Source organism: Prunus mume, linkage group LG2 (genome assembly GCF_029339155.1).
Source record: "Prunus mume cultivar Tortuosa linkage group LG2, ASM2933915v1, whole genome shotgun sequence".
NCBI classification, from domain to species: Eukaryota; Viridiplantae; Streptophyta; class Magnoliopsida; order Rosales; family Rosaceae; genus Prunus; species Prunus mume.
In genome coordinates this window covers 4,213,250-4,225,849 of record NC_142699.1, presented here as the reverse complement: position 1 = coordinate 4,225,849, position 12,600 = coordinate 4,213,250, and the positions used below count along the sequence as shown (strand labels likewise).

Genomic DNA, 12,600 nt, shown 5'->3' with positions numbered 1-12,600 from the left:
ACTATGAGATTGATTTTGGGTGTGTTTCTATGTTTAAATAGTGCTTGGGTTTATTTATAAATACATGTCTAGGATTTGGTTTATTTATAAATTTGTATTTTTTTTAATTGTAAAGATTATAGCCGCGCGGCTATACGCAGTGTTGTTTTAAAATAGAAATAGTATAGCCGTACGGCTGGACTCGCACATGGGGAAGCAGGCGCCAGAGGCCAGGCGGTGGTCTTTTTTTAATTATAAATAGTATAGCCGCGCGGCAATACTCGGATTTTTTATTATAAAAAATGTATAGCCGATCGGCTATACTAGAGTTTTTTATTATAAGAATAGTATAGCCGACCGGCTATACCATTTACATAAAACTTCATTCTGGGCTGAAATTTATTGTACATTTCATTTTGACGATAGTAAATGAATTCCTTGTGATCTCTCAACGACGTCGTGTCGACAACGATCTCTCCCTTCCACTCCTAGTCGTGCTTGCGGAAACGCTATCAGTCCTTCTAGGGTTTTTTCTTTTGACAGAAAGTGCTCGGAACCTGAGAGGTGTAATGGTGCGGTGGTTTCCGTAAAGAGCACCATAACAACGATAAATGGAAAACTCAGACTCTGACGAGCCAGAGAAGAAGAGGCCTCATTTAAACTCACTTTCGCCCACCATGGCTCGTAGCTCCACCACTTCTCCACCCAATAACCATAGCGTAATCCCTCTCTCTCTCTCTCTCTCTCTCTCTCTCTCTCTATATATATATATATATATTTACAGTCTGCTTGGTTACTGACGGAAAAATGCTTTTGATCAAATTTTTTGGTTTAAGAAAAAAAAGGTGTTTTTTTTAAATAAAAAAAAATTACTGTGATTGATGGGTGATTGGAGTTTGGGCAATTTCTGCTTTGGATGTGCTTTTGAGAATGTGAAAAATTGTACTATGCTCTGTTTGGTTGTTGAGGAAGTGTAAGAAAAGGGATATAAGTTACACAATTGGAATTTTTGGAGTATAGGGTGTAGGTTAGAGGGTTTCTGTTTATTAATTGTGTAATTGGGGCAGTAAAGCATCATTAATCTCTAAGTTGATGAAGTCACTTCTGAAGTTAGTATGCTATTTCATAAAAAAGCATGCATTTAGATGAGTGCACATTGATGGTTCAATGCATTTCAAGTACACTTCAATTTTGATTTGAGATAGGGAGTAGATTGAAATGTATCGGTATTTTGTGTACGTACTATACGTGCCCAGGTCGATGCAGCAGTTCTCCAGTACCAGAACCAGAGACTTCTTCAGCAAATAGACAAACAGAAGCATGATTTGCAGGATCTTGAAGCCAAAATTAAGGAACTAAAGGATAAGCAAGGTTCTTATGATGAAATGCTAATCACAGTGAATCAAATATGGAATCAGGTTATCTTAAATGTTTGGTTGGGTTTTCTTCCTTTTCATGGTCTCAATTGTGTCCACCAGGATGACATGTAATTTTTTCTGATGGTGATTTCTTTATTTTGCTGACCAGTTGGTTGATGATTTAATTCTTCTTGGACTATGTGCTGGAGGAAGCCAAAATGCTTTACAAATTTTAGATGGCGCTGATTATTCTCGTGGTATTTTACAGCACATGTGTTGTTTTATGCTACTTCATCGTTTTTTTTCCTCATTTTTTCTGATGACTAAATCAAAATCTTAGTGTTCATTTTATTTTATTCTTCACATCATATAGATTAGTTTGACCAGTGTGTTTTTCAGGTTCAATTCCATCATGTTCTGCGGAGGAGATGTTTCTTTGTAGACTCCTACAGAGAGATTCTATAGAAGCTAATGGCAATGATGAAATTGCTAAATATGTTGAAGAAGCTCTCACTTTGCGTCATACGTCTACTAGGGAGTTGTTAAAAATCTTGGAACATACCATTTATTCTCATAGGGAAAAAACAGAGAGCATGGTCCACACTTTGGATGGGAAGATATCTTCTGAAGGTCAGAGGTTCAATTGTAAATTCATTGTTGTACAAACTAATTTCATACAATAACTTTTTCATTTTTTAACACTTATTTTTGAAGGAGTAAGTGCATGAGGAATTATGTACTGATTATAGGTTCTTTGTTTTTCTTGTGATTCTCAGATGCTATCATCCAGTTACCTAAGATTGATGATATGATGGAGAGGGAGGTTAAAAATCTGCGGGAAGCGATTGATATTCTTCACGCGAAGCAGAAAGAGTATGCTGATGTAATTCGGACTTACCTTAGCAGCCAGTCAACAGATCAGTCTGAAATTAGCCGCATTACAGGTTTCTGAGATGGTTATAGTCACAAGCCTTGGTTTTTTATTTGCATATTTAGTAGGAATGTTTAATCCTACACTTGATTACTGACGGCACATATGTAATTTTTGTTTTTGTTTTTGTTTTTCATTTTTTCGCATTACAAGAAAATTTGAACCTAGGATCTACACTTCAGCCCATCCAACCCATGTCACTTGTGCTAAGGCTCGTGGCAGTACATGTAAAGATTCAGCATCATATTTAAGACCTATAGATTTAGGAACTTTGCTCAATTTCTGACAGAGATTAAGTCTCAAAGTTTACCACTGTTTGGTGATGCCACCTTTTGATTGTTTGTTGAATATGTAAATTTTCTGTTATGGGTGACAGGTGAGCTGGACGACAGCATGACTGAACTAGAGGAGAGTAGGAGGAAACTAGTGAATCTGAAAATGCAAAAGGATGTCGCATCTGGGATGCATAACCTTACTTCTGGTGCAGTGAATGGAACCCTATCACCTGAAAAATCAACAGAAAGGACAATAAGCTTGCGGGAACTAAGAAATTCAATCGAGGAAACAAAGGTATAGATATGTTGCCAAAACTCCTTTGTACCAGCTCTCATTCTCGCTCTTTCTCTGACGTGTTTGAGCATGTTTTGCAGATACTAGCAGCTGACCGCCTTTCTGAGTATCAAGAGGCACATGAAGAAAATTTAACGCTGTCAAAACAATTGCAAGAATTTCAGGTGTCTAATTTTGAATTTTCCAAAGGTTTGATAGTTGACATACACATTTCAAAATGATTTCAGTGTGTGTTTACTTCTTTGACAAACAATCTATGCTTCTCACAGAATGAATTGAAGGATGACAAATTTGTACATTCATCGAGACTTTACACTATGCGAAATGATCAACTCCAACATTGGAATGTTGAAGTGGACCGATACAAAGCATTGACTGATTCTTTGCAGGTTAAATTGCTTTGTTTTTGTGTTTCCAGATGCTTTGAATGCTTGGCCCATAAGTTCTGTCTTTTAAAAGTTTAATTTCAGGCTGATAGGGCTCTTGTTGTGAGAAGGGAGAAGGACCTAAATGTCAAAGTAGAGTCGGCAGATGCAATTAGGAATTCAATTGGCAATACTGATTCTAGGATTGAAGAACTAGAACTTCAGCTGCAGAAGTGTATAATTGAAAAAAATGACTTTGAGATAAACATGGAAGAAGCAGTACAGGATTCAGGTGAAAATTACATCAGTTTGATGTTTATTGATATTAATTGTGAGTTTACCCAAGCTTCTGGTACTTAAGATGTTCTGTGCTGCAGGAAGAAAGGACATTATAGCCGAGTTTCGTGTGATGGCCTCATCTTTGTCAAAAGAAATGGGAATGATGGAAGCTCAGTTGAAGCGGTGGAAGGAAACAGCTCATGAAACACTGTCTTTACGTGACAAAGCCCAATCATTAAAAGCTTCATTAATTACAAAGGTTCACTTCCATTCCCGGTTTACTCTCGTACTCATATCAGTCCTACTGCATTGTTTTTTGGACAATTTATAATTTGGAAATACAGGGATATACTGATCTTTCTAATTGTGTCGTGTGAATGAAAGTTACACACACATGCACACATACATATAAAAAGTACCTAGAAGCTTTGTTTTCCTTTTTTTAAACTGCAAGTTGGTTTTTTTGGAGAACTCATTTGTGATTCTGGAGTAAAAGAAGTCTTATGATTACTATTTGTTTGGATTTGTAATAGTTTTACTCCTTTTTCTTACTATTGATTAGTATTTAATCGTGGAATATTCTCTGAATTTCTCTGATTCTTTTTTTTGGAAGACACATGAGCAAAAGAGCTTAGCAGATAAATGTGCTGAACAGTTGATAGAGATAAAGTCTCTTAAGGCATTGGTGAGTTTCTCCATTAGTCTTTGAATATAGTTAGCTTTCCTTCAAATGGATCCATGTTTGTCGATTTTTTTCACCATTTAAATATAGGATTTTCTTTTTCCAGCTTCGTCAATGCTTTTAATCTACCTTTGTACGTGTCAGTTTGTATCAACTCCTCTACATGCAGGTTCTTCGTACATCTGTACCTGCTGTTTAATTCTAATTCTATCACATTTGACAATTTAAGCTTAAATTCTTTAACAGACTCACAAAATTACCCGTAAGCTGTGTTTCCCAGCAAAATAAACTTTTTATGTATTTGTTTGCCTGGGCACCTTCCATGGAAAATGCCATAGCGTGATCTTCATGTCTGGCTATGGAAGCATTATATAATGACATCCTGGTGAAACCAATTTAATCATAGAACTAATTATTCTGGTGAAACCATATAGTTCGTTTCTAGTGGAAAGTCATGAATGTAATAAAATATGAATATGCACAGACTTATTACCTAACAAGAAAATAGGGAACACAGTGTATGCAGATATTGGTACTCAAACTATAAGTCATTAGTGCATTTTAGAACATTTTGAATTTTAAGACACATGGACTGTACTTTAACTGAGCTTATGTCAGTAACTGATGAAGATGAACTTATTGCAGATTGAGAAGTTGCAGAAAGAAAAACTGGAACTGCAGATCTTCTTAGACTTGTATGCACAGGAAAGCTATGAAAACAGGTAAATTGTTTTGTTGATGCTGGGAGGTTTATTTTTTATTTTTTTAGGAGTGGGGGTAGAGATAGCCATGAGTGAATGTTGTGATTTCTTTTTCTTCATCTATACGATTTGTGTATTCAACTTAATATGTGACAGATTCTATTCGTTTTCTCTTATCTAATTGAGATTATTGAAATTTTTTACTTTCCTTTCATGCGCTGCTTGCGTTCTTGATTCCATATAAATGGACACATTTAAGGTTAATATTAAATTTTCAGAGACTTGATGGAAATCAAAGAATCAGAACGCAGAGCGTACTCACAAGCTGAAATGTTCAAAAATGCAATAGATGAGCATAGTCTAGAGTTGAGGGTGAAAGCAGCCAATGAAGCTGAAGCTGCTTGTCAGCAAAGGCTTTCTGCTACCGAAGCTGAGATAACTGAATTAAGGGGCAAACTTGATGCATCTGAGAGGTTAGTTGTTTTCCTAGTGCCGATTGAGTTTTGAATATAGTTGCATACTAACAAAAATATGTTATTCTGTTTTTATATTCAGTGTTTTATATCTGAGATATACGACTATTTGAAAAAAAAAAATTACTGAGAAGTTTTCAGTAGGGTTAATTATAGTGTGTGTTTTCATCTAAAGGTCCAAATATTGTGTTGCCGGGTGTGTAAATTGAAGATGCTTTTGATAATAAGTATAGCAATGTATAGATGTCTAAACTTGATTGCACACTCAGTAAATAAATGTAAGAATTTTAAAGAAATGCTTTTCTACCTCTGAAGCTGAATTTTCTTAATTAAGGCCAAGCTTGGTGCATTTGAGAGGTTTGTTTTTCTTATTCAAATAACTAACAATGTGCAAACTGGGATGTTAGATTCTATGTGTGTTTTCTTTCACTAAGATAAAACATATCCATGTAAAAGATACTGGAAAATCTTAGTAATGCCATGTTTTCACCTTTTTCTTCAGGGATGTTCTGGAGCTTACAGAGGCTATTAGAATTAAAGACAAGGAGGCAGAGGCTTATATATCTGAAATTGAGGTGCCTTATTGATGCTTATCTTCTGATTGATATCTGGGGTTTCTGTTCCTTGATAATTGACACGATGACGTTGGTCTCACTTTTCTGCTTCACCTACTCATTATCTAATAAATTTATTATGTTCCTGCAGACCATTGGTCAGGCATATGAAGATATGCAGACACAAAACCAGCATCTGTTGCAGCAGGTGACTGAGAGGGATGACTATAATATCAAGGTCTGTGTTATTATTTTCATTGATTTTTGTGGCCTTTCTTTCCCTCCACATTGTTGCGAAGTTTATTGGTGCGGTAGAATGCTGGCTGGTGGTCCCTGGTTTTTCAAAGAGATTTATTTTTTTGTGCAGCTCGTTTCTGAGAGTGTGAAGACAAAGCAATCACAGAGCTTTCTACTCTCTGATAAGCAGGCATTGGTGAAACAACTTCAACAAGTAAACACATCAGTAGAATCTTTAAAAATGAGAATTTCCCATGGTGAAGAGCAGGTACGGCTTCTCCTATGCAGACAAATTTTCCATTTGTTAACCTTTATCAAGTGGGTATTTGCATCCTGCAGATGAAGGCTCTCCTGACAGAAGCCACAAAAACTACTGAGGAAGACAGACACCTTGCAGTCAATGTGGAAACTGCTAAGTGGGAATTGGCTGATGCTGAGAAGGAGTTGCAGTGGCTGAAATCTGCTGTTTCCTCTTCTGAGAAGGAACATGCTCATATTCAAAAGGATATCAATGATATCGAATTGGAATTACACATTGAGAGGTAGTGTTTTGTCCATTTTGATTACAGTGCCTGCTTATGCATTCACTCTTATAAACAATCTAGGAAGCCTGTATAACTGTATACAGCTACAGTTTTGGCATGTAAGATATTGTTTCCCAGTTTCACATGCTGGATAGATGCCTTGGGTAATTGTGATAGGCTAATAGGCTCAGGAAATCATGAGCAGGGACAATGTATACAGCGATGGCTCCGAACTTTTTACCTTTCCCTGCTCGATCAGATTTTGCAAGTTTGGAAGATTTCTTCATGTGGGATGTCTTTGTGCAGCTATTAGTTGTAATACTCAAAAGTCATGTGGGAAGATTTCTAACAAGTTGGATTCTTCTTGTGCAGAAGCTCTAGGAAGAATCTTGAGGAAGAGCTCAGGGAATTGAACAGCATGGTTGCTGAGATGAGTTCTGAAACTGGAGAGGCTGCAATACAGAAACTCCAATCTGAAATTAAATTTTGCAAGAATATTTTGCAGTGCAGTGTTTGTACTGATAGGCCAAAGGAGGTAAGGAAAAAATATTTGCCACCTTTACCTTTATTTGACCAATGTTTGAGATACAAATTTGTAATAACTTGCTAAATCTTCTGCTGAACTGATGGATGTTGGTGCTAATTATTTGATTTGCAGGTGGTAATTGTGAAATGCTATCATCTATTTTGCAATTATTGCGTACAAAAAAATCTAGAGATTCGTCATCGAAAATGCCCTGCCTGTGGAACTCCATTTGGCCAAAATGACATACGGTTTGTGAAGATATGAAAAATATTTGTGATCCCTCTCACCCTTTTTTGATTACTAAGCATCCTGCAGTAAATAGAATAGATTATAGTTTTTCATCTTCTTGTCACAGTAGCCCAATATAGGAACTGTGACTTTGTATAGCTTTGGAGGCAATAGTTTTGTTCCCGCTGTTCTGTAAATGAGTGTTTAAAAAAAATATTTATCATTATTATTTTTTAAAACTGATGGTAGCTCCATTGATGGATGACCATATAAGATAGGATTTCTGATTTATCCATTAGAGTCAAGGATAAGCATCTTCAGCTTTGCTTGATGTTGACAGTTGGTTTTACATTTTTATTTTTAGAGATTTCTATTTTCTTCTCAACAATTATAATTTTGGAGTTCTGTGAAAAGAAAATAATTTTTTGAGTCTGAGTGGTAAGGACCCGTCAGGTAGCGTTTTGAGAGTGTTTTAGAGAATATTTTTAGAGAATGAAAACAAGAAAACAAATTTGTATTTTCAGGAAATGAAAATGCGTCTGGTAGATTAATTAGAGAACATCTTTAGAAAATAAAAACAATGAAAACGTGTCTGGTAGTACAATTATTTTTCAAGTGTATTTTTGCTAATTTATGTTCTAAAAAATATTTTTTTAAATGTATAATTTGACAAATAAAAAATTATATTGTTTTTTTTAAGTTAAACTTTTTTTTATCTTTTTTTATCTTCCTCCTTTCTTCTTTTTTCCTTTTCTTTCTTCCTCTTCTCTCCTTTATCTTTTCTTCTCCCTTCCCAGGCCGTCCTCTTTTCTTCTTTTTTCCTTTTCTTTCCAGGCCGTTCCTTTCTTCCTCTTCTCTCTCTCTCTCTCTCTCTCTCTCTCTCTCTCTCTCTAATTGGGTGGTGATGGCGGTGGTGATGCTTTGATTGGGTATGGGTGGTGGAGGTGCTAGGGTCGATTGCTTTTTTACTAGGTGGCGAGATGTGCATTGGGTTCGATTGGGTGTTTGGTTTTGATTCCATTGGCATGGTGGTGGTGTTGGTGTTGGTGTCGGTTGGGTTTGATAGGTAGTGGTGATGTGGGGACTGGGTCTGTGAGGTTTGGTGGTAGTGGTGAATCAGTGGCAGTTGTGATGATGATGGTCCTGATCGTGGCCGTGGTGAGTTTGATTTTCGTTTCGTTTCTTTTTGCTGGGTAGAGCGATGGGGTTGTGCATTTCGGTTTATGTTTTAGGCGTTTGTTTTCTGTGAGAATGAAAACACATTTTTTCTGTTTTTCCGAAGTACACGCGATGTTGTTTTCATTTTATGAAAACATTCTCAGTGTTTTCTGTTTTAGTCCACCGAACGGATTCTTGGTTTGTTTTTGTTTTTTGAAAATGAAAACGGGCGCTGAAAACTTAAACGAACGGGCCCTAAATATCTACTGGGGATTTGTCAACAAGAAAAATAAGACTTTATTTTTTTCTATTTTAAATAAGTTCTCTATGCAAACATGGGTTTAGCCAAGGTGGCTAGAGCGGACGTATTCCCAACTTTGCATCCGAGTTAATTCCCCTTCACGTAGTTTAGATTATATTAAAATAGTTTATTGCTTGAATATTATAAATAAATTAATTTATTTATAAAAAAAAAAAAAAAAAAAAAAGTTGTCTATGAAGTCATGATCAAATCAAACGTCGTTGGCTTCTAGTTGTTACTTGGATTAGTAGCTTGCCTCCCTATTTACAAAGATGCCCGTATTTGCCATTTTCTAGCCGAAACCAACACTTATAAAAAGAAACAAAGAAAAGAGCAAATTTCAAATGGATGTCAATTTCCAAATTTTGTTTGAGTTGAAAGTATAAGATGGATTGTTGATGAATGGAACTTAATTTCCAAATTTTGTTTGAGTTGAAAGTATAAGATGGATTGTTGATGAATGGAACTTATCTATTTCAATCCTATTAAAATTAAAATCTCATAAAAAAAATTTCAAGTATATTAAATTTTGTGAGTTATCCAATTCAATCTAATCCTAGTCGCTCGATGCGGCCTCGAAGGTGCAGGGTATGTGCGTGTCACTATTATTCAAATAGATACTCAATAACTACCACAATTAATTAAATATAGGACTATTGTTTTTTGGGTCACTCCACGCCACGCCAAACGTTCTGAAACTGAAAGCGTCTTTGAGATGAGATACGACATCGTTTCTCTGCGCCATCAGACACTGCCCAAACAAATCTTCATCTATTCTCTCTCCGTCTCTCTCAACTCTCATCGAGTCATTTGTTGGCACTCGTCACTGTAATTGAAGAAATGCTTCTTTCTCTTGTGCAAACCACCTTAACATCATCACCTTTCCAATCCCCAAGCTTCAAGATTCTTCATCCCACCACTGTGCTGCCCAAAACTCTCTTTCTTGGTCTTGGAATTGAACCCACAAATGCCCTCAAAAGATTACTCTTTTTTAGCCAAAGATCACATTATACTAAATCCAGAAACCCCAGGCTCACTATCCATGCTTCTTTGCTTGAAGCTCCAGTCCTTTGGGCTGGTAGGCTTTGCATCTTCTACGCACTCTTGAAGACTGGTTTAGCTGGATCTCAAGCTAACCCACTTGTCTCAGGTCTACTTCTTTAATGGGTTGTTTCTACTTTTCTTGGTTATTTTCTGTTAACCTTTAGTTTATTTCTAAGTTTCAGAAAGTTGTTATGGGTCTTTTTCTTGATTAAGTTTTTTTCTTTTACTGGCTTTCAGATTTGGGAAGCACTGAAGAAGGTGATGGGGTTGGGATTGAGTCTGCTGATTTGGGGTTTTCTAGGTGGTTGAACAGCATACAGGGGAAACCAGGTTTGTTTGTTTGTTTCTTTTAACTGTACTTTCTTATGTTGGATACATTAAGTTGAATGGCATTTTGTTGCCCTTCAAGCAGGTTTCATTATTATAACCATTGGATATAAAAGAAGGGTAGTAAAAAGAAATTAGTTGCACCAGGTAAATCAGAGTGGAGATTTATGTTCTCTCAGTTATTATTAAGAATAAACTGAAGATGAGAAAGATAAATTTGCTCGCATTTTCTAAGAAATTAAACATGGGACTGATGACACATGAATACTACTGGATGTGAATTTTTGTTTTGTTTTGATGTTTGTGCATATAGGATCACTGAAATAAATAAATAAAATTGGGACAAAATCACTGAAATAATGGTTTCAGTAATAAGGCTCAGATTACTTATTACTAGAGTAAACTAAGCATATGTTTTACTTATCTCGAAGTTGAACTTTAAAATGACACCTTTCTAAAGAAGTTGATGTGAAAATCGACTGAAGTTATTTCTTTAATGTGCCTTGGCACTTCAAAAGGACACGTACTTGGTTCCTTCCTGATCCTTTTTGCTGATTAGAATAAGGCTTCCCTTGATGCCTACAAATTCTATTTATGGTATTTTATTGCAATGAAGCATTAGCCCTTGTATGACGGAATGCTGGAAGGCTAAGTGGGTTATCATAAACGAATCCTGTGTCTTTCCTTATGATTTGGTGGTCAATGACGAGTAGAGTCTTTAAGCAGGAAATTCTAATGCTTCTGCTGCCTGAAGACTATGAATTTCCAAGGGACATGTGTTACCATCAATGTGCCAACTGACCCTTCACTTGATGTTATTTTCATAGATTGTTTAATTAGTTTTCAGTATCATTCTTTGCATTTGGTTAATTGGGTTGCTGTACTAGCCCCCCTTGGCATGTTCCAGTTTCCGTTTTTACTTGTCAAAAAAAGGACAAATGAAATAAAAATGGATAGATTGTTACTTATATTGGTTATAATGGATTAGTACAAATATGTATTTTATGGCATTTTCATATCCAAAAAGGCAATAACCAGGCCAAAGAATTCCGTTGGCATTTATTTATTTCTGTTGATCTTGTTCAAGGCCGAAAGAACGTCAGAATAATTTTTTGTCAATTGAGGTTTGCTATGGCTTACTCTTGATGAAAATCTTTTTTTTTTTCTCTCTTTCTGCCGTTATGGGTATGACATGAGGGGTAGTACAGTAGGTTTGTGTATCACCTCCTGAAGTCATCATACTAACAGAGAGCTAAAGATACACCAACATGTGTTCACATGAGGAGAAAGAAGTGTTGATTAACTACTTGGATGGATATTTATGAAAAATATTTTTGTTAAGAAAAAGGTTTTTGACTGGGGAACCTTAGTTATTCTTGTGTTCCACATGAAGGTAATGATTCTCGGCCTTTTGTTTATTTTAATGTCACAGATTTCTAATTTAGAGCTGCATTTTCCTTTCCTTTAGCATCCATATTATATTTTATAAACCCTCAGTTTTGATTTGTTTTATCAGTGAAAGAAGCAGCTGATAGAAGGAAATTAGTGAGCAAATGGCATCCTACCACAAAGGGCACACTCAGAAGGAACTACAGGGTACCCTCTAAATCTGAAGGGCGGCGTGCTCTGAAAGCCATTGCCTCCTTATTGTCAGAGGACGATCACTTTGTAGATGCCACCTCCCACAAGGTAATTACAACTTTGAGGAAAACTGTTTCCTTTTCCTTTTCTGTTTCTTCCATTTTGATTGTTCTTTATCTTTTTCCATCTATTTCAATTTTTCTTCTTAGTCAAATTCTGAATAGCAGTACTCAGAAAGCCATGTAATCTCACATGCTAATAATTCTTCGGGCATTTATAGGGTTGCCAGATTAGGAGGGAGAGCGCTCACGGAGAAACTGTCTGTTGCAACAACGTAAGGGCTCTGTTCGATGAGCTCCCAACTCCACATCTAGTTGTGGAAATCACTCCTTTTCCTGCTGGTTCTCTTACAGAAACGGATTACACTAAAGCCGAGAAATTAGAGAGGGTCCTAAGGTCTGGTCCTTCTGTTTGAGTAATCTCGTACTTTTTGTGCTTTGACTTGTGTATTCAGTATCAAATTTGTACATAGTTTCAAGAAAGGAAGCTTGTTTTCTTCCAATGCACCTGGCATTTAAACTCTCACCATAACCCGTTATCAGCAATCAGTTAAACCGTTACTTGAATTAAGCTTAGGACGTTTATTAGCCAGGGTTTTCTTTGTTCACAGGGAAACAAAAAGGAAACACAAAGAAAGAGTCCAATAGATGAATGATTATGTTTGATTTATTACTGAGTATAAAAAATCAAAGATCCTTGCTCTATAAAGATGCTGGGCCTGC

At 36.2% G+C, this 12,600-nt stretch overlaps 2 protein-coding genes across 2 annotated transcripts; both read left to right on the top strand.

The window, feature by feature from the left end:
- Window positions 1-382: 382 nt before the first annotated feature.
- Window positions 383-7,646, top strand: HUB2 (histone mono-ubiquitination 2). The gene is made up of 19 exons (XM_008220980.3): window positions 383-698; window positions 1,236-1,397; window positions 1,507-1,594; window positions 1,737-1,967; window positions 2,114-2,281; window positions 2,645-2,838; window positions 2,919-3,002; window positions 3,108-3,227; window positions 3,309-3,495; window positions 3,581-3,741; window positions 4,096-4,167; window positions 4,810-4,886; window positions 5,144-5,338; window positions 5,841-5,913; window positions 6,044-6,130; window positions 6,260-6,397; window positions 6,469-6,671; window positions 7,026-7,188; window positions 7,312-7,646. The coding sequence occupies exons 1-19, from the start codon at window positions 591-593 to the stop codon at window positions 7,441-7,443; spliced, it is 2,643 nt and encodes an 880-aa protein (XP_008219202.2). The 5' UTR covers window positions 383-590; the 3' UTR covers window positions 7,444-7,646.
- A 1,887-nt stretch (window positions 7,647-9,533) lies between these two features.
- Window positions 9,534-12,380, top strand: LOC103319436 (6,7-dimethyl-8-ribityllumazine synthase). The gene is made up of 4 exons (XM_008220979.3): window positions 9,534-10,016; window positions 10,148-10,240; window positions 11,754-11,926; window positions 12,099-12,380. The coding sequence occupies exons 1-4, from the start codon at window positions 9,707-9,709 to the stop codon at window positions 12,291-12,293; spliced, it is 771 nt and encodes a 256-aa protein (XP_008219201.1). The 5' UTR covers window positions 9,534-9,706; the 3' UTR covers window positions 12,294-12,380.
- The last annotated feature ends 220 nt before the right edge of the window (window positions 12,381-12,600 follow it).

What these genes read in the sequence shown, in the direction of transcription:
- HUB2 (XM_008220980.3), top strand. Translation starts at nt 591, where the DNA reads ATGGAAAACTCAGACTCTGACGAGCCAGAGAAGAAGAGGCCTCATTTA. An exon ending in CATTGACTGATTCTTTGCAG is followed by an intron (nt 3,228 to 3,308) that starts GTTAAATTGCTT and finishes GTTTAATTTCAG; the next exon opens with GCTGATAGGGCTCTTGTTGT. An exon ending in TTTCCCATGGTGAAGAGCAG is followed by an intron (nt 6,398 to 6,468) that starts GTACGGCTTCTC and finishes TGCATCCTGCAG; the next exon opens with ATGAAGGCTCTCCTGACAGA.
- LOC103319436 (XM_008220979.3), top strand. Translation starts at nt 9,707, where the DNA reads ATGCTTCTTTCTCTTGTGCAAACCACCTTAACATCATCACCTTTCCAA. An exon ending in AGCTAACCCACTTGTCTCAG is followed by an intron (nt 10,017 to 10,147) that starts GTCTACTTCTTT and finishes ACTGGCTTTCAG; the next exon opens with ATTTGGGAAGCACTGAAGAA. An exon ending in CAGCATACAGGGGAAACCAG is followed by an intron (nt 10,241 to 11,753) that starts GTTTGTTTGTTT and finishes TTGTTTTATCAG; the next exon opens with TGAAAGAAGCAGCTGATAGA.